This window comes from Rhinopithecus bieti, unplaced genomic scaffold (assembly GCF_001698545.2).
Source record: "Rhinopithecus bieti isolate Rb0 unplaced genomic scaffold, ASM169854v2 scaffold_8226, whole genome shotgun sequence".
In the NCBI taxonomy this organism is placed as follows: Eukaryota; Metazoa; Chordata; class Mammalia; order Primates; family Cercopithecidae; genus Rhinopithecus; species Rhinopithecus bieti.
This window is the reverse complement of record NW_016805992.1, coordinates 202,696-223,374: the sequence shown is the minus strand read 5'-3', so window position 1 is coordinate 223,374 and position 20,679 is coordinate 202,696. Positions and strand designations below refer to the sequence as shown.

At 39.3% G+C, this 20,679-nt stretch overlaps 1 protein-coding gene across 16 annotated transcripts in view; it reads right to left on the bottom strand.

Moving 5' to 3' along the window:
- RBFOX1 (RNA binding fox-1 homolog 1) overlaps nt 1–20,679 on the bottom strand; it is a 205,320-nt gene that overhangs the window by 105,986 nt on the left and 78,655 nt on the right. For all 16 annotated transcript variants that reach the window (XM_017874415.1, XM_017874423.1, XM_017874422.1 and 13 more), the window contains 2 exons: nt 19,026–19,086; nt 9,123–9,176 (listed from right to left, as the gene is read on the bottom strand). In XM_017874415.1, coding sequence (XP_017729904.1) covers nt 9,123–9,176; nt 19,026–19,086 — 115 coding nt within the window. The remainder of the gene's footprint in view (nt 1–9,122; nt 9,177–19,025; nt 19,087–20,679) is intronic.

Sequence of the window (20,679 nt, the reverse complement as noted above, 5' to 3'; positions counted from 1 at the left end):
GCTACCCAGTGGTACGTTCTTATGCCATCATTATCCTCATTACTACCATCATTATGGATATCACTATATGTTGCAAGTTTACTTTTTTTTTTTTTTTAAATGGTTGTGCAGGGAAGGGTTGACTATAGCAGGCCTGGGCTACCTCAAACGTTGCACATTTTCCAAAACAACTTGTCCTTAGGATTGGACTTTGGCCAGATCCTGGGAGATGAAATATCAGCCATTAGAATATTCTTTGCCTGATAAGACTATTTTTGGGCCAGGCATGGTGGCTCATACCTGTAATTCCAGCACTTTAGAAGGCTGATGTGAGAGGATTTCTTGAGGTCAGGAGTTCAAGACCAGCCTGGCTAACGTGATGAAACCCCATCTCTACTAAAAATAAAAAATTAGCTAGGTGTGGTGGTGGGCACCAGTAATCCCAGCTACTTGGGAGGTAGAGGTTGCAGTGAGACAAGATCACGCCCCTGCACTCCAGCCTGGGTGACAGAGTGAGAGACTCCATCTCAGAAACAAAACAAAATTGTTTTGTATGCCTGAGGCCTTGGACCACACCATACAGATTTGATCCAATTGTTTATGGTAACCATTTATGGTGAATTCCTGTTCGTCACACCTCCATAGCGTGGGCTGAGGTCTGAGAGCTGGTCAGTCACGCAGGTGCAGCTTGCCTATGTGAGGAGCCTCTAATAAAAACACTGGACACTAAGGCTCAGGTGACCTTCACTGATACCACTATGCCTGTGCTATCACATGGCATGTCTGGAAAAATGAAGCACATCTGTGTGACTCCACTGTGAGAGGATACCTGGAAGCTTTCGCTGGGTTTCTTCTAAACTTCACCCCGTGCACTTTTCCTCTTTGCTAATTTTTCATCTGTATCCTTTTGTTACAATACACTAACTGTGAGTGTAACAGCCTTTTTGAACCCTGAGTCCTTCTAATCCATCATCAAACCTGAGAGTGGTCTTGGGGACTCCCGACACAGTTGTGCGGCATAAAATCAAAGTGTATGCTTTTCCCTTCTGGAGTCAAACACAATACAATGCTCCAAAGAGGAAACATTTACATGAAAGTCTTCAAATTCTTTGACTGCCATTGATGACTGTCGCTGTTCATACATTACTAGTGGTAGCAACCCATGGGGCATGAGAGTTGTTAAGGCATTCCATGAATATGTGGCATCGTGAATAGCGTCAATGAGGACAGAATTTCTCAAACCCAGCACTACCGACACTTAGGGCTAGATAACTATTTGTGGTCAAGGAATGTCTTGTGCATTGTAGGGCGTTTTGAAGCATCCTTGGCCTCCACCCACTAGATGTCAGCAGTGAATGACCCTCCCCAATCCCCACCCCCACGACCATCCAAGATGTAACAATGAAATGTTTCCAGAAATTGCCAAATTCCCCTAAGAGAAAGGTCACTCCATGTTAAGAATCACTAATCCAGGATTTGGGTTAACTAAAGCATTGGTGGGAGGAAACCTATAGCTAAAAAATAAGCTTTAGAATCACAAAGATACAGCTTTGGCCCCACTCTTTAACTTTCACAGTCAGCACCCACTGGCATCGTAACTTCACTGGCTCTAATTTACGTGCAAATAGAAGGTAACAACACTTCTCCTGAAAACTTCTAATTTTAAGTACATACATGTAAAGGTCTCACCATGAACTCTGGCATGTGGCAGACAACATTAAATGCAAATGTGTTTTCATTGTTATATTCTGTGACCTAATGAATAGAAGACACTGAGGACATGCCCTCATCTACGCCTACCACGGATGCTGCATAGCAAAGCAGTGAAAAAACATGGGCTTGAAAGTTAGAAAAGAAGGCCTTTATATAACAACCAGATTTTTTCACATAGTAGTTCTGTGATTTGGCAAATGAGGTAAAGCTTTCCCAGAAACCTTGACTTTATAATTTGATCATGAAAATAAGGGGATGGCATTTTCTTGAGGATTTGAGGTGAAACAAGGTGTTCAGCACAGTGCCTGCACAGAGCAAGTGCCTGGAAGTGGCCTGCTGTTGCTGATGGTTTGAGTTTCTCACTATGTGGACGAGAGTAACTTAAAACTTCCCCTGTGAAATTTATCTGGAGTCAGATATCCAAACCACATCCACCTCCCATAGCCTGGATGTGACGCTTCTTGTATAAGGACCATCTTGACACCCCCTGCTTTTGCGGGGAGCAGTTCTTGACAGACTTCCCACTCAAAGAGAACCAATTTATTTCAAAATGCAGTTTTAGCACATAAGCAAGTACTGATCTTATCTGAAGATCAAAAAACCCCACAGGCTTCATCAAAGATGAGCTGCATTCCCTCTGTGGGATCTAGAAGGACGCAGATAAAAATTAAGGCCAAATATGGGCAGGGCTGGATTAAAATCTGATAAGACAGATGTGGGGAGGAGAGAAGCAAAGTGAACTGCAACCAAAAGGGGAGGCAAAGGTAAACAGATGTACAAGATAAACTCTTTGAAGTGGAACATTTCCAGGCTGAAAATCCTTTGCTTTGGGGACTAAAATCTGGACTCTCCTGTTCCAGTTCACTGAAGTGCACTGCATTTGAATTTGGCAGATGTGTAAACAATACAAAACATCCCAGAGCCAAAGGTCATTGGTTCATGAGGAGCTGCTCCTTATGGCCATGGTTTTGAGTCTAGTCCTCCCGGTGGGTATGGGAAAATGTTGGAGCCAAGAGGGGTACCTGAATATCTGCTGCTTCGAAGGGCTTGGATGGTAACAGTTACCTTGTAAACCCACACTGTGCTCTTTTACCCCAAACCGGGCGTGCTTTGTACCCAGGACATTTTTAGCCAAATCACCCCAAGCCCAATGCCAATATAAATAAAACAGAGCAAACCTGTGTCAGGGACCACAGTGATCACAGGTGGGTTCCAGACAGTCTTACTTTTCTCAGATGCTGTTGGATCCAAATTGTAGGAAGGGAATTGAAAAGAGGTACATCTAAAAGTGTAACTAAAAGTCATTCTCTTAACTGTAATAGACTCTTGGTGGTGGAAGTGGGAGGAAAAAAAATGCGAGGGAGCCTTCATGGACCTTCTTTTGACCCAATTCTGAGATGAATCATGGTTCACCCCGGCCCACAGAAAACCAATACCTTCGTATGGTTAATCCAAGGTCAAATACAGTTGCCCTTTTGAGATAAGCAATCAAAGAGAGTTATAGCCAACCTCTTCGTTTCTAAACTTCATACTGAGATCCAAATCCACTTTCCTATCACTTAGCCCAGCATCAAGTCATGTGATCTGTGGCCAGGTCCTTTCCGACATGGATATAATCAATCGAGGTGACTTTGGTGATCACATGAACCTCTTCTATTTCTATTTTACAGTCTGCGAAGTTCTCTGATGCTCATCCTATTATCTGATCCTCCCTGTAACCCCAGGGTGAGTTTCTTTCAAGACCTGACCACCTTTCAAATGTGACTTCGCAGTCAGGCATGCCGTATTTTTCATTCCTGTCAATTTCTTTTTCCTCTAAAAACCAGAAATGGTTGCTTTCAGGAGTATCCATTCAGAATCTCCTTATTCTCCCCAAATTCCACTAATAATAAGTATCCCTAGGGGTAGTTTTTGTTATCTTCAAGGTTTTCAAGTTGGTTTACTCTGCATCTCCTTATTTTTAATTGTATGTTTCTCATCTTTGGGACCTAACTATATCTTAGATCTGCATTTCCATTAGAAGATCTTTGCCTTTCCCTATTGATCATGTCTCATGGAATAATTTAACTCAATTCCAATTTCCCTTTGCAGGTGGGGTGCTCTCCATCCATGGAAGTGAGTTATGTGTGTTCAAGTGGTGCATCTTATGAATCTTGTTAAGCTTTGCTGCCTTATAGCCCCACTGATGGAATATTTAATCACAGAAATGAGTTGGCAGATATGATATACAACGTGGGTGAGCTTTGCAGTGTGTATCTTACAATTGAGAAGCAGATAAATTCAGTTTGTCAGCACCATGCTGACAACTTTGTATAACCTTCTGTTATTTATTTTGATTTTGCCTTACTTATTTATGAAGATTAAAGGAGCCATAAATCAACAGTTGCATTGGCTGGATATCGTGATTATCTTAAAAAGATACTACTTTTTAAAATATTTTTTTTTTATTAGAAGACAAGGGAAATTCTCACAATGACAGGGAAAGTGTAAGAATCCCCTCTGAGACCTTTTCCTCCAGCTTCTTGGAAATACTATTTTTAATTATACTAAATAACACGAGGCCTGCTACTGGGTACAGATATTCCCAGTCTATTTCTCCTTACTGCCTTCAGTTTTACTTAAACTCTAAAGAAGGGCCATAGACATTGGCCAAAGGCTTCATGACTCACCTGGATTTGTGTGTGGGGACTTATCCTCATATGTCTTGAATAAACCCCAACGACTCTGGAGATGATTAGATTTAGAAATTATCAATGCTGTTCTTGCTTTATAGAAAACCACCCATCTCTCCTGGGAGAAGGTATATATTAATATATGTCATGATATGTGCTTATGTATGTGTATCTGTCTGAAGACTGGCACGGCATAAGCATTGAGAAGGGTTTTTATAAGTATGACTTGATGAGAATTAAGAAAAGAAAAACCATCCAAAATATATTAGAAATTTCTCAGTGCTTCCTTTGCAATCCATGTGTGAGGGAGAAGGAATGTTAAAATTTATCAATGCAAATAGTAATTAAAGGTCCTCATTAAGAAGTGCAATGGCTCTTTCTGCCCTCACCCTGAGTTTGCAATAAAAACGTACTCAGGGAGTCAAAACGTTACATACAAAAATCAGTAACTTGCCGGGCGCGGTGGCTCAAGTCTGTAATCCCAGCACTTTGGGAGGCTGAGACGGGCGGATCACGAGGTCAGGAGATCGACACCATCCTGGCTAACACGGTGAAACCCCGTCTCTACTAAAAATACAAAACTAGCCGGGTGAGGTGGCGGGGAGCCTGTAGTCCCAGCTACTCGGCAGGCTGGAGGCATGGAGAAATGGTGGGTGAACCCGCGGAGGCCGGAGCTTGGCGTGGAGCAGAGGATCCGGCCACTGCACTCCAGTCCCGCGGCGAAGAGCCGAGGACTCCGCCCCTCAAAAAAAAAAAAAAAAAAAAAAAAAATTCAATACACTTTGCCTTTTTTTTTTTTTTGAGATGAAGTTTTGCTCTTGTCACCCAGGCTGGAGTACAGTGGTACAATCTTGGCTCACTGCAACCTCTGCCTCCCAGGTTCAAGTGATTCTTCTGCCTCAGCCTCCAAAGTAGCTGATATTACAGGTACACGCCACCATGCCCAGCTAGTTCTTTTGTATTTTTAGTAGAAACGGGGTTTCGCCATGTTGGCCAGGCTGGTCTCTAACTCCTAAGACCACTCTCCTCGGCCTCTCAAAGTGCTGGAATTACAGGCGTGAGCCACCACGCCTGGCCAATAACTTGCCATTTTATAATTAAAGGAGAAAGTAAATGGTAGGGACAAGTCTACTAAATTAGGAAAATTACCTTTAGGAGAGATTGAAAATATTGATTTTAATTTACAAAATATGTGAACTTTTCATGCCCCATTCTGAGACAACTGGAGGCTGGGTTGTTAATTCTGCATAAGCTTCAGAAAATCAAATAATTATACTATGGGGATATTATAAAATATGTCATTAACACACAGCCTTATATAGAGAAATGACTAATAAGTCTGGCTTTCTATCTTAAGCAGATACAGAGCTAGACTACTAAAAATACAAAGCAAATCAATGACAAGGTCTTCATTTCAGCTTTGAGGCACACTCAGAATTGCAAGATAAATTCAGGCTATTTTTATAGCTAGGGAAATTTAAAATGTCCCATAAATTCTTAGTCATGGATATGTAGATGCATGACAGTAATAATTACACCTGGATATGGAAATGAATGCACTCTGCATCTACCACTTTGCAGAGGTCCATTCCATAGATGCAGGTGCCTGAAACTTCAGATTTAAGCTAGCCAGACTTTCAGTGTTTGCAGCTTTTCAAATATTTCAAAGGAATTGCTCTGCAATGTTAAAATTACAGCAACATGTCTCCACATTTCTGAATATCATGAACTCTGTCTATCTACATACAAATGTACAGTTGAAAAGGAAAGCGTGTGGATTTTCCAGATAATCTAGATACTGGCAGCATGAAACACAGATACTCAGATTTCTCAGGTAACACTTGTGAATATGGTGGTGGTGGTGGCAGCTGGAATAATACAGAATGATTATGTTACTTCTTTCATTCCATTGGTTTGCACACAGAGCAGTAGCATGATCATAGGAGACAGTCAATGGAATCATGACCTTTAATATTAAAAAAAAAAAAAATGAACAGGCTGGGTGCATCACTTGAGGTCAGAAGTTCATGAGCAGCCTAGCCAACACGGCAAAACCCTGTCTCTACAAAAAAAAAAAAAAAAAAAAAAAAAATACAAAAATTAGCTGGGCATTAGGTAGCAGGCACCTGTAATCCCAGCTACTCGGGAGGCTGAGGCAGGAGAATTGCTTGAACGCAGAAGGCGGAGATTGCAGCGAGCCGAGATGGTGAGATCGTGCCAACCTGGGCAACAAAGCAAAACCGTCTCCAAGAAAGAAACACAACTCACCAGTATCAACTGGTTGTAAAGAACATGAGTTCTGAGATGATCAAAGCCTGATTTCAAAATCTGGCTTCCTCCTGACCTGCTATGAAATCTCAGAGCAGTAATACCAACTTTTTGTATTTTGATTTCCTCATTTAGAAAATTGCCATGAGGATAAAACACATTAAACTTATGTACAGTGCTTAGAACAGTGCCTGGCCCATAAAAAGTATCCAGTAAATATTAACTTACATTATAACATTTTGTCTTCCTCTAACCTAATGATCTAACTTCTGAGGCTGAGCCCTGAGCTAATCCGAATAGCTGCTCTAATGTTCTAGAAGTCATGTGGATTAATTTATTCTCATATGTATAAATCAGTCCGAACCGTTTCTGTCATCTTAATGTCCTCCTAAATACCCACAGATATGTTTGTGGCTTTGAAAGCACAAGTAATGGAGATAGTTGGTATTTTCTTCCTTACTACACCCAAGGGTAACTGACAACTCCATTGCACAGGATCAGAAAAATGTAAAAACGCATTTCTTCCTCTTCACCACAACGCACACATCCATACCCTTCCTCCCCACAAGAAGGCTTACTTGTTCTCCACTCGACTATTTTAGACTGAAAATATGCACTTGGATATGCGCATATAGACAGAACTGATAATTCTTTAGTGTAACTACTCCACTCATGGGCAGTGCCTGCTGCAGAGACATAGAAGCTGTTGTCTGACTCCACTCATGGGCAGTGCCTGTTGCAGAGACATAGAAGCTGTTTCTACCATTTGGGGGATTTGATTTCCTTGCAGCTTTGCACAAAGATGTATTCCAGCAATACATGCCATGTTCTGTGTGTTCCCTGAATAAACTACCATGCCCCTGATGCCAGAAATTAACAACCCCTAAATGAACATGCTGAGAACTAAAGGACTGATACTCTCATCAATGAAGAAAACAATCTCTTCGTCTCATAGTATACTTAGAATTTAGCGGAATATGCGGCTAACTTTTCCTTCCTGGCAAAGCGATTAACATACTCATTTTTCTTTACTAAACGTTTACAGGGGCTGGCTACACACCACTCTTCATATATTAACACATTTAATTCTAATAAACACCAATCAGTTTGTTACTATCATCTCCATCTAACAGATGAGGAAACTGAGGCACAGAGAGGTAAAGTAACTTGCCCAGGGTCACACTGCTAGTGAGTAGGGGAAGCAGAATTTGAACCTGAGCTGTGTAGGCATTGTTTCCATGTTCCTCACTCAGCATAGGTGTCTTCTCAGGAGGGTGGGGTTCACAATACGATCATGGAAAGCCTGACGGCTAAGTCTGTTCCCCCATAAGACTGAACACAGCTATTTTGCAGCGTTAGAATCTCTGGACTTAATCCAGGCTCCTGGTAAAACTCACACATGAACAACTCCAAACATCGCCTATGCAAAATCCAGGAATCAGTTATCCTGTTGAGCCTTTCCAAATTTACCACATTTTTTAACTTAAATTATGTCAGACTGGTTGTTGTGCCAGAGTAGCTAAGTTTTCTATGTTCCCTTGTCATCTACAAGGGTCAGTGTTTAGTATCAGGAAAATGACAAAAGTTAGGCAGCCCAGGAAGAAACAAAGCAAGGGGTATGACTTACCGTCAAGAGGTTACTAAGGGTGTGGCTCTAGATCAATAGCTTATTTATTTCTCCTTATTAAAAAGCAAAAACCACATCAAAGACTTCTTTTAAATATCCATGTGGCAAATCTACTTCTAAGGTACTAAGTATTCAATACAGCCTTGTTCAGGAGTAAGGAGACATACAGGCAGTAGTGACGGGGCCAAGCCTAGGACATCAAGATATGACATCTCAGTCGCTACTGCTTCTGGGTTATGCTCTCCCAAAATTTCTGAGAGAATGGAATTGGTGCTTAGGCAGGGAAGAGGTGAGGAGAGAGACATATACTGGAAGGCAAAGTAGAGAGAAAAGGAATTGCTAAGGGAAATTGATGAATGAACGAAGACAGACAACTTATTTTTTTTTCAGTTATCGAAATAGGCCTTCCCTTGGCAATTCCAAATCACTCCTGCATTATTGGAATAATGAAGCCAACTCAGCTCTCTGCTTTGCCAGGAAAAAGAAAATGCCAACCCCAAATAAAAATGTATGGCTACAACACACATTCAGGCACATTGAAATACACTGGGTGCGAGCAGCTCTCCATTTGTTCAATACACTATGAAACAAAGTCACAATGCTCTTTTAGGGCAAAATCAATGTGAATCGTCCTAAGGAGCACTGGCTCCACGCTGACCCCCCCATCCACGAAACTTACACGATTCCCTTGTAATTTTTCAACTGTTTATAGCACTCTTGATTTTGCCCAAAGAAATCATTCAGAACTTGTTAGGATAGGAATTCACTTGCTTCAGGTTATTTTACAAAACCCATTCATTCTTGGCAGGCAAAGCACATTTAGAAAAGACCGAAAAGACTTCATGCAAAGAGAAACTCTTTACCTGCATAGAATTCGGGACTGTAGACCGCACCCACAACTGGATTCAATTTCCAGCCTTAAAACAAATACACAAAAACGTTATTATCACATTTGATTCAACATCTTATACAATTGCAAATGAATCACAAATCAAATGGGTTAAAGTATCTTATTTTGTATTTTAAAATGTAAAGGAGGTGTTGTTTGGGCAAGCATAAAAATATTTAAAAATCATACATAAGAAAATAGATTCATGCCCTTCTTTGATTTTCTGCCAGTGCAAGTTAATGGAATGGAAACTACTGACCAGCCACAAGTGAATCCTTTGAAAATGACATGGTAATTAATTTTCTACTCTATCAATATTTTTTAGAACTACTCTAATAATTTCAATTTTTTGTCTTCATATATCACTGCTAGATAATCCATCACACCTCTCTGCATTAAGTTCACAAAAATTAGAAAGCTTGCATAAACAAAATTCTTGGCAGCAATATATTCTAACAATTGTCATTCCTAATTATAACCTCAAGATACTAGATAATTCCAAAGTGCTTCGTGAATACCAAAGAAAATGATATTTTATCCCCTAGAGATTTATGGTGGAATACATTTTAATGCATTCAGGAGCCGTAAAAAAATTTTAATCAATGCATGATATCTAAGGTAACTTTCAAATAACCTGTATATATGATTAATGGAATCCTGTAATTATCCAAATGTTCTGGATGGAGAGGTTTTTGTAAAATGAATCCTGGCCATTTAGAAATCTTTACTCACAAAAAAGAGCATAGAAGAATATTCACAAATTGGAAAGCACATTACATATATGCTGGGCATTATCTAGGGAACAATTTCCAGAGAACGATCACGTTTTAGGGTTTTGTGATTGTTTCCTGCTCCTGCTGGTTAAGCCTTTATAAAAGCATCCATGCGGGAGCCGGGTGCGGTGGCTCACGCCTGTAATCCCAGCACTTTGGGAGACTGAGGCAGGAAGATCATGAGGTCAGGAGTTTGAGACCAGCCTGGCCAACATAGTGAAACCCCATCTCTACTAAAAATACAAAAAATTAGCCAGGCGTGGTGGTGGGCACCTGTAATCCCAGCTACTTGGGAGGCTGAGGCAGGAGAATGGCTTGAACCTGGGAGGCAGAGGTTGCAGTAACCTGAGATCACGCCATTGCACTCCAGCCCAGGTGACAGTGCAAGACTCCATCTCAAAAGAAAGAGAAAAGAAAACTCCATCCAGGCCAGACACGGTGGCTCATGCCTGTAATCCTACCACTTGGAGAGGCCAAGGCAGGCAGATCACTTGAGTGCTAGGAGTTTCCAGAGACCAGCCTGGCCAACATGGCGAAACTTTGACTCTACTAAAAATACAAAGTAGTACCAACTAATCAGGCTGAGGCATGAGAATCGCTTGAACCCGGGAGGCAGAGGTTGCAGTGAGCTGAGATGGTGCCACTGCACTCCAGCCTAGGTGACAGGGCGAGACTCTATCTCAAAAAGAAAAAAAAAAAAACCTTGAAAGACAGAGGAGGGTAAGCTGTATACTCCTTTGCTCTGAGTCCTTGAGCAGAGGCTCAAATAGCAAAGATCCTTCAATAAATGTTTCTGAGAAAAGGCAATGATAAAAGTTTGAAAGTGAAGGAAGATATTTTTGACAGTAAGAACTCTCTGAGGTTTGCAGAGAAGAGAGAGGTGTGATTTTCTGCCCCACCTAAGAATAGACCAGAGGTGTTCCTAATATCCACTAAGGAAAACAGAGGCTCACTAACTCAACAGGCCAGTATGTCTGTTGAAATCCCGAACTTTCTAAAACTTGATAAGAATGTTTTCTAAGAACTTTCAATTCCAACTTGAAGAAGCTAGGTGGCTTACAGCCCCTGGGTTGATCTTAGGATAGTTTCTCAAAGTGTTAACACTTTGATTACCTGGGAGGCATATTTAATTCCTAGGCCCCATTTTTAGAGCGAGAGAAAGAAACATGAAATTCTGAGACCTATTGCCCTACCGGTTTCTGAAATTCCATACTGACACCCTCCTCTCTTGTATTAATCACATCTTGCCTTATAAGAATTTCTATAGTGATGTAAAAATAAATATTAGTTCAGACATTTCAGAATGTGTTTTATGAGTATGGAAATGACTTCAATTTGACCAACTGAAATTCCACTGCTTCCTTTTTTTTTAAAAAAAAGTCCAATTCCTGAGGATATGGAAATTAATGTCTACGTTTCAACTTGGAGTCTAAAAAAAAAAGTACAAAAAACTAGTTGAAAATAAAGCTGCAGACATTTAATGTTCTTTCTAGTTTTTCACAGAAACCTAGAATTTGTGAACTCAATCTATATGGGGTTATGAATAATTATTAAGTGATCACTCTTCGTCTTTCTACTGTTCCCCATCTCATACCCTACTGATGCTTCCTACCTCTTATTGGTAGTGGAGATGGTGTCTTTTCCATACTGTTCATCTAAGGTTTTGTTTTTTGAATATCCTTACTACCTTAAATACTTTCTTCTGCATATAAGACTTGCTTTTCCTTTTCACTGAAGGTATACTTATCAATGAATTTTGGTGTAGCTCTTAAAGATTATAAATTTGCCAGTGGCCTCTCATTTTTCTAAAAATAAAACAAAAAATTACAGATCTCTCGGAGGCATTTGAGGCTGCCTAGAAATCATGTTTATCTCATCTGCCTACCTACATATCCATCTATCTACTGACCTTTCTATCTATAAACATACCTATAATATGTCTATCCATCTATAATCTGCTGTTTGTTTCCCTGTCTTTCTGCAAGTTACGAGTTTGCAATCTCTTCATAAAAAAAATAGAAAATAAATGATATTCTCATTCTCCCTTATCAGGAGATCTGTGCTATCTCATGTTTGCAAGTATTAATTGTGAGAAATGTAATTGATAGTCTCCTCTACAAGAAACCAACTGGGAATCTGTGTGCCACAAAATGAAATGCTCTGGTCATCACGGGAACATGAATGCAGATGTCAACCTTCTTCCCATCCTTGATCCCTTCTGAACAAGGCTACCCCACTACCACTGTAGGAAACCAAAGTCCTTTCTGAACTCTACAACGCATGTGAAAACCCAACTTCTAGTCTCCCTCTTCTCCGTCTACTCATGAAACCTGTTACTCAGCAAGTCCTTCTCCCTTCAGCAAATGGCATCTCCATCTACTTGGTTGCTCAAAATAAAATTCATCAATACTTCCTTGATTCCTCTCTTACCCTCATACCCCATGTGCAATCCATTACAAAATCCTGTTGGTTAAAACTTGAAAAGTTCTTCCCTCCTCTTCCATTGCCACCACTGCAGACCAAGGCATTCCCATCTCTGCTTGGACAGATCCAACAGCAGAAATGCCCTAATTCTCACTGTCTCCTCTTCCTCCTCCTTCCCCCCGTCCATTCTGGTCATGGTGACCAAAGCAATTTTTAAAAACAACATCAGCTTTGTCATCCTGCTACTCAGAATTCAATAGCTCCTTCCCAACTTAAGATCAGCACACATGTCTTACCTTACCTTAGTCAAAAAGCACACAATGACTATTAACCAAACTATTTGGTACCATTTCCCTTTGTTTCCCTGTCCCCTTCTCTCCCAGCTACAATGATACTGGCCATTTTCATCTTTATAAAACCCCCCAAGATCGCCGTATATCAAAGTCTCTTTGTATCCACTTCTCCTTATGCTTGGAGAACTTTCCAGTTCTTCACAAAGTCGACTTGATGTTATTTAGGGCTCTGGAGTCTTTTCAGAACATGCCAGTTAATGTCACTTTCCCACCTCCTCTTAGAGTTACTCTTGGATTCCATGATTCCATTCCCAGTTTTATTTTCTGCATTGCCGTTAATGCTATCTGGATTTAACTTCTTTCTTTGCTTGCTCTTAATTGTCTTTTATAACCATTCTCCCTCTATCAGAATTAACAGTCAAGCAGGCAAGACTCCTGTCCAACATGAATCTCCAGCACCTAAAACACTGTTTGGCAAAGTAAGCATTCCATAAGTATTTACTTGGTTTTTCTGTAAATAAACTAAAGGAATATAGAGTTTTTTCTTAATAGACTAATTTTTTTTTTGTTGTTTTTTTGGCTCTGATTATGTCTCCTTCCAATTTTCAAGGACCTGCTTCACATAGGGCTATATATTAAAGAATCCTGTTAGGGATGACTGTTGTCCCGATTGCTTAGTTGAATTAATTTTTTGATGTAGGCATTTACTGCTATATACTTTTTGATTAGCACAGCTTTTGCTGTATCCCATAGACTTTGGCATGCCATGTTTCCATTGACCCAGTGGACATTCAGGAGCACACTGTTGAATTTCCAAGTATTTGTACAGTTTCCAAAGTTCCTCTTGCTATTGATTTCTAGTTTTATTCTATTATGGTCTAAGAAAATACTTGATATAGTTTAGATTTTTTAAAAATTTGTTGAGACTTGTTTGGTGGCCTGACATGTGGCTTACCCTGGAGAATGTTCCATGTGTTGATGAGAAGATGTACTCTGCAGCTGTTGGATAAGGTATTCTGTAAATGTCTGTTATGTCCATTTGGTCTGGAATCTCACCTCCACTCAGACTTACAGAGCTCATGTAGGCTTATGTAAATGCATGCAGATCACATGCAAATGGACCCACATTCCCTGTGACTCCTTCTCGTACCTGGAAGAGACCCTTGGGATAACCCTACTAGAGATAAGAGCCTGCACTGTCAGGAAGATGAACAAAATGATCCCATTTTTAATTTCTTAGGCAGTTTGTGTATGTCCCCAGGCGTTGCAAATTCAGAGATTTTGATCAAGGACATTAAACTGAACAATGAGGCTTACAACAAAAGGAGAACAGCTGATAAGGCCCACTGGTCCCAGCCTCCCAGGTCCCCTCCAGCCTTGTAACAAGGCAATGGAGCAGAAACCAGACGTTTTGGGGTCTGGCTCTGTATCAGACACACAAGCAGTTTAGACCCCTCTGTGGCCGGGACTCAAGGGGCTACATCCAAACTGGCACTCCCCTCCCCAAATTTAGCTTGTCACAGGTCAAATGTCAGCATTTCTAAAATATGCTTGCTAAGACCTCCAGTGTTAACTGTGACTGCATTGGGTGTTAAAAGACCAAGTCTGAATGTGCACACAAAAAACATCAGCACAGGCTTTCTCTAACGCTTTACTGGGTTACATATCAAAGAAACGCATTCCACAGAGCATCCTTATGTACACTACAGGAGTTACAAAAAACTGCCTGTCAATGCTTTCTAAAGACATATACTAAGGATGCCAGAGACCCGGCAGCTGACACGATACAGGAGGCAACTCTCAAACACCAAACAAAAAGAAGCGGGGTGTGCGTTGGGTACAAAGGTGTTTTGTTTGGGTTCACTCAGTATTCTTTAATGGCGTGTATTTATTGCCAACATTTAAATTCCGTCTAAAATACGGGATTTCTATTTCTCTTGAAACATTGGTAGAAATGATAACTTTAAGCTGAGAATCCCTCATAGACAGACTTATTAGAGGTGGCCAGGGGCTACTGCATTGAACTCCCTACTTAGTCACATGTGCCACTGCTCCCCATCGTGAGCCTGATGCAGAGATCAAATGTTTGAGATCTTTTATATTGTTACTTTGTGGTGGTAGTGCTGTTGATTTTTTCCTTGTAGGTAAGTATTTTGCTTTACTTCAGTAAGGAAACAATAGCCACTCCCAAAAGACTGAGTTTTTCAAAGACTCTCTATTTTACCTGTTCAGCCCCTTTTAGCATCTGAAGAATTGATTCTTAAACTAGGATCTAGGATCTATCAGGGAATTCAACTATCCATGACAATAAAGGAATAATATGATTTAATATTGAGGCTGTGTAATCAAATACTACTGGGCTCTAAATAGTAGTAAAAAAAAAAATCTTTTAGGGCGTTTTGCATGCCTAGCATTGTGTTGAGTACTTGATCTCTCATAATTATCACAAAGAACTATGATGTAGTTCCCATCATTTGTTTAGTTCCCACTAGAGAGCTGGCACATGGAGAGTTTAAACAACTTGCCTACAATTCAACAGCCAGTGAATGGCAGAACTGACACTGGCAACAAAGTCTACCTCTCTCTGGAGTCTTGGATATGTTTGCCCCATTTTCATCCTTCCTAACATGTCTAGGAAAATGAAAAAGCCACGTCTAGCACCCATGCTTCCCCAGTATCCAGGAAATCCTTGTGAATTCAGCTCTCAATCTTGTCATGCAGATCCAACATCTGATCCCCAAAGAATAGAGCAAACCCCAACTCCTCCACGTGGGTAGGTGTCCTTAGGAGAAACAGTCCAATCCCCTCTTTGTGGAACCTTTCAATAGAACATCCAGAAACCTACAGCTCATTCTACAGCTTTTCCTTATGTCATTGTTTAAATATCCTGAGAATAGTATCCACATCCTCTATGTTACTAACTATAAACCTCTCTAACAGACAGGTATCCCATCACATTTAGAATTCAGTCTTTTTTATCACTGGAAACTTTGCAGCTGCTAAAACTTTTTCTGGATATGTGATTGAAGTAATGTATGAATGTGATGCTGGCATTGATAACTATGTTTCATCACCTGGAGACGACCTGAAACTTTGATAGCTCTAGTAATTTATAATTTTGCTGAAGTACAATTCCTATGCTTTGCGAGAATGAAATATGAAGCTAATGAGTGAACCTCACCGATGGCTTAATTTTCTCATTACAATGTGACTTTATTGGTCCTGACTTACCCTCTTTTGCCATAACTCTATCCTCCTGCCTATTAAGGGTTTGAAAGGGCCCTATATTTTATCAGTAATATTGTATTGCCACTTAAGGGAATTTATTTGTAGTGGCGATACTCATGAGTTGAAACTTAGGACTACTTTTCTTTGAATACCAAAGTTCTCCATAATCTCCACTACAGAAGCCACAGTCTTTATATAATTAGAATTGACATTTGTGTTTTAAATATTTTTTTTTTTTTTTTTTGAGACGGAGTCTCGCTCTCTCGCCCAGGCTGGAGTGCAGTGGCCGGATCTCAGCTTACTGCAAGCTCCACCTCCCAGGTTTACGCCATTCTCCTGCCTCAGCCTCCTGAGTTGTGTTTTAAATAAATTCTACTATGTCTATCCATCACCTCCTTAGGTGCCATACTCAGTATGTGTGACAGGAACAATTCTGAGTTCCCTTTTTGCAGGTACACGGATGAGAGACCTGTATGACTTAATCCTGGAAACTGAGTGCATGGCTACCTGGAATGGGACATGGGATGTGCAAGGCAACATCTGGCAGGAACACAAGGTTGCACATTCAACAATTTTTTTGCTGTTGTAGTTGGTTGCCACTTGAATGCATTTCTACAAGAAGACAAAGGGAAAGTGATGCCTGAAAAACACATGCAGGCATGGTCACAAGATTTTGTTACTTCATAATAAAAAGAAAATGCTAGGCCAGAAGTGGTGGCTCATGCCTATAATCCTAGCATTTTTGGAGGCCAAGACAGGCAGATTGCTTGAGCTCAGGAGTTCGAGACCAGCCTGGGCACCGTGGTGAAACTTGATCTCTACAAAAAGTAAAAAACTAGCTGGGCATTGTGGCATGTAGCTGTAGTCCCAGCTACCAGGGAGGATTGCTTGAGCCTGGGAGGCAGAGGTTGCAGTGAGCCAAGATGGTGCCACTGCCCTCCAGCCTGGGTGAAAAAGTGAGACCCTGTCTCAAAAAAAAAAATTTTTTTTTTTTTTTTGCCTCAACGTTGCATCTCTAAGGATAATCATGTCCTCTTTACAGGACTTCATTTGTGTCTAGTGCACTTAAAATGCCTCACATAATGCATACCTCATATTCCAGAAAGGCTAGTTATTTATAAACGGGCTTTGAATTGTGTTTAAAAAAATCCTACAGGTCTAGTTTTCAGTCCCTGAGCATAAAATTGATCAATAACTCTTTTAAAATAAATATACATGCACATGGCTTCTGGAATAATAGTTGGCTTTTCTTGCTCCAGTTTCTCACTCAGCACACACGAGCAGCTAGTCATATACAGGCTCGCGTGTGCCTGGGCAACCGTGCAACTTTGTAATGGAAGACTATGCCCAACCGTCAGGTTGATGTCACCATGTTTTAAATCTAGCAAGTTTCAGAGTCACTGCTTTTACCCAAGTAGAAAGGCTGTATGACACATAAATCAGAGGTTTGCTTCAGTTCAGCACTGGGCATTAAAAGTCTGGTGTTGAAGATAGTCTATACCATTTAAGGGCATGTCTTGGTTGATAAAGCTGAGAAAAATGGTCAGCAGAATAAGCAATTCTTCTGGTCTTTCAACTTAGAGCCCTATTATATAGATGGTATATCCCTGTTTAATGATGCCCCTTTTAAAATTAAGAGCAAACTGACTGTCAAATTGGTAGTCACTGGCAAAGAAACAGGAAAAACAAAACTAGCAAGTGACAATACATTGTTAATCACAATAAAACAAAACAATGACCTAACAATCAGTATTTAGTTCTGATTGAACCCATTTATCTGTTTTGTGTAATATTATGTAACCACTGAAATGAATTAGTCTAATCTGTATATATTAACATTGAAAGAACTCTATATAGATTTATAAAAACCCAATTATCAGGTGTATCATGATATTATTCACATAAAAATGTATACAATACTGTGAATACTACAAATGAACACCTATTACATGCATAGGGATGAATACGCAAAATAAAACTATAGACAGCAATCTGTAATAGTGGCTTCCTGTAATGGGGAGGTAGGAAACCATGGTGGCAATGGAGTTATTTAAAATATATTTTAGACTTGTCTTTAATGTTTCTTTTAATTTTTTTTTTACTTTTAAAAAGTCTATCTCCTTGTGCAATTAAAACCTTAGAAGTATAAAATTCCATATATCTCCTTTTGATGTAATAAAGTTATATTATTTTCATAAACCTGAATCAAAGAAAAAATGTTTGCCAGTCTCACAATTTAACACAACAATTAGCATTTTGGCATGTTATCATTTATCTAAAGTTATGCTATAAACATTTATTTCAATTTTTTAATTATGAGACCCTTTATGGTCTGTATCCTGCTCATTTTAATGGGCATAATATTCTACCATGTGTCTATACTTCAACTTCACTGCTTTAATTTTTGGTACAATTGAAGTATGTGATTAACACAGTGGCAGATTTCTCCCCCATGTATCTTAAGAGATACTTATTTTGAGAAGAATTAAAGAATCAAAATGTTTAAACATTTTTAATGTCTCATATGTGAATGCTTTTAGGAGTTTTCAGAAATTTTATTGATAAGAAGAAAAATTGCATGGTCCTGATGGGGTCTGCAATACACAGCAACATCCTCAACTAGCCCAAAATAACACTGAGCAGCCCAGAGAGGAACAAATAACTCACTCACACATTCTGATAACCCTGTGGAATTCAGACATGAGGTATCCTCCAAACCACTTCAAATGCCTCATCTTTCTGGAGAAGACTCAAAGACAGAATAAATAATGGAATTGCACCTCTAGGAATGATTAGTAATCAACGAGGAGATGGTGTTGAAAAGCAAACAAACTAAACCTCCAATTCTCCCCTCAACTTACTGTAATAACCAATTAACTTATCAAACTAATTTCCAAATAATTGCTGCATCTCAGTCCCAAACAAGAGTTATTCTAGAAAGAAGGGAAAACGGGCATACACACTTAACCTGAACACTCCATTTGCCTTTGTTGTGAAAATAATCTTATTGATGTAGGTGGTTCACTGTAGCAGCAGGTCAGTAGTAAAAACAATGTCAATGCCCATCAAACACAGCTTATTGTAATAGTATCTCTGGTTAAGTTACTTGAAGAGTTAGAGGTAGAGAGAATTTCTTGTAAAAGGCCAATCTCTACTTACCATTTGTATAAGGATTGACGGTCTTTTTATTTGTCATTACACGTGCTGTGGCATTATTTACCTATGTACATAGAAAACTCAAATAAGCACATATTCTAGGGCCAGCTCCCAATTCAATTAGTTGCATGCATTATGACCGTGATTACTTATTAAAAAAAGAAAACTGAAAACTAAAATGCATTTTAATTTATAAAAGGCAGTAGGTGCATAACAAAATCATACATTTTTAAAATTACATGTACTTCATAACCATTTAACTTACAAATCATTTCAATAAAGCAATGTCATATCATTAAGAGTTTAATAAAGAGACAGTAAAAGCAAATTAAAAGATACTGCATAATTGAAGATTTAAAAGCATGCGTGTACTCCATGGTAACACAGAAACAATATTTTTTTAACATAAAATAAAATTTATATGAAGGAGCATGCAGTGGAGAAGAGAGAATAGACAAGGTACAAGGGAACATAAATGTCAAAAAAAAGGGACAAACAAGTCTTAGCCGTGTGCAACACTTTAAGAGGAAAGAACCATCAGGAAAGCAACAACTAGCATTCAACACTTGGAACAAGAGCCTTTTACATCGCAAGAATTAACAAAATCATTCAAGCTTTAAAGTCACAGCTAACAAAAGGATAAAAGAGAGGGTGCATTGTTTAACACAATATGGAGTTAACAATCTGAGTAAGATGTGCACCGGTCATAACTCAATCCAGTCAGTGCCTCCCAGGCTAGCTTAGAACGTACACTCAATTACAGGCGTACCAATATCCAAAAAAATAGAGCATCAAGAAAACTTAATACAACAAGTCAAAAAAATTCACGTGGTATATATATGTATATAGATATATCAGCACTAAATACGTGAAACGGCAGATGGACTTCACCACTTACCATTCACCACCATCGCCAGCATGGGTTTGTATACAGTTACCATGGTTACTGAGAGTTTGGTGAGGGGCCTAAGCGTTATCGTCGAAGGGGAAAATGAAAGGCAAAATATGCAACATCTTACTCCAAAGACTAAAGCATTTGTAACTGGTATTAAAAAAAAAAAAAATTTAACAAATATGACCCTGTGACTATGTTGCGGGAGATCCCAGTGGCACAAATAGCAGACTCTGAGTGTCAGTATTTTGGTATTTATGCTTTCAGTGAACAGGGGCCAGATATTGAACAGGAAATCCTGTTTGGTTATTCACTTTGTTATCAAAAGAATACAGAAATTCAAACTGGCTTCTTAAAAAAAAAAAAAAATGAGAGGTTTAGTAAAACCTCTGATTTTTTTTTTCCAAAAAACAAAACACAACAAAACAAAAAATACAATCTTTTTTGCTTTCTCAATTTGGTTTAATTTGCAAACCACTGTGGATCCCTCTTCAACCCTGAAGTGTAAAGAAAAAGAAAAATAAACTGTTCTGTATTTTGTTCGGTTTGCAACACTGTCTATTCTTTGGAACCTATTGCACCCATTGATTATAAAACATAGAAAATAACAAGAACAAAAAAACCCTTTCCGATTAACCTTTCTTTTGTCTCACGTTTGCCATCCACCTTTCAGTGGTAATAAGAGTAACATAATAAAGTAAAATAAAAAAAAAAAGTAAGGCCAGTTTTCCTTTTTATATATAAAAAAATATATATATATATATA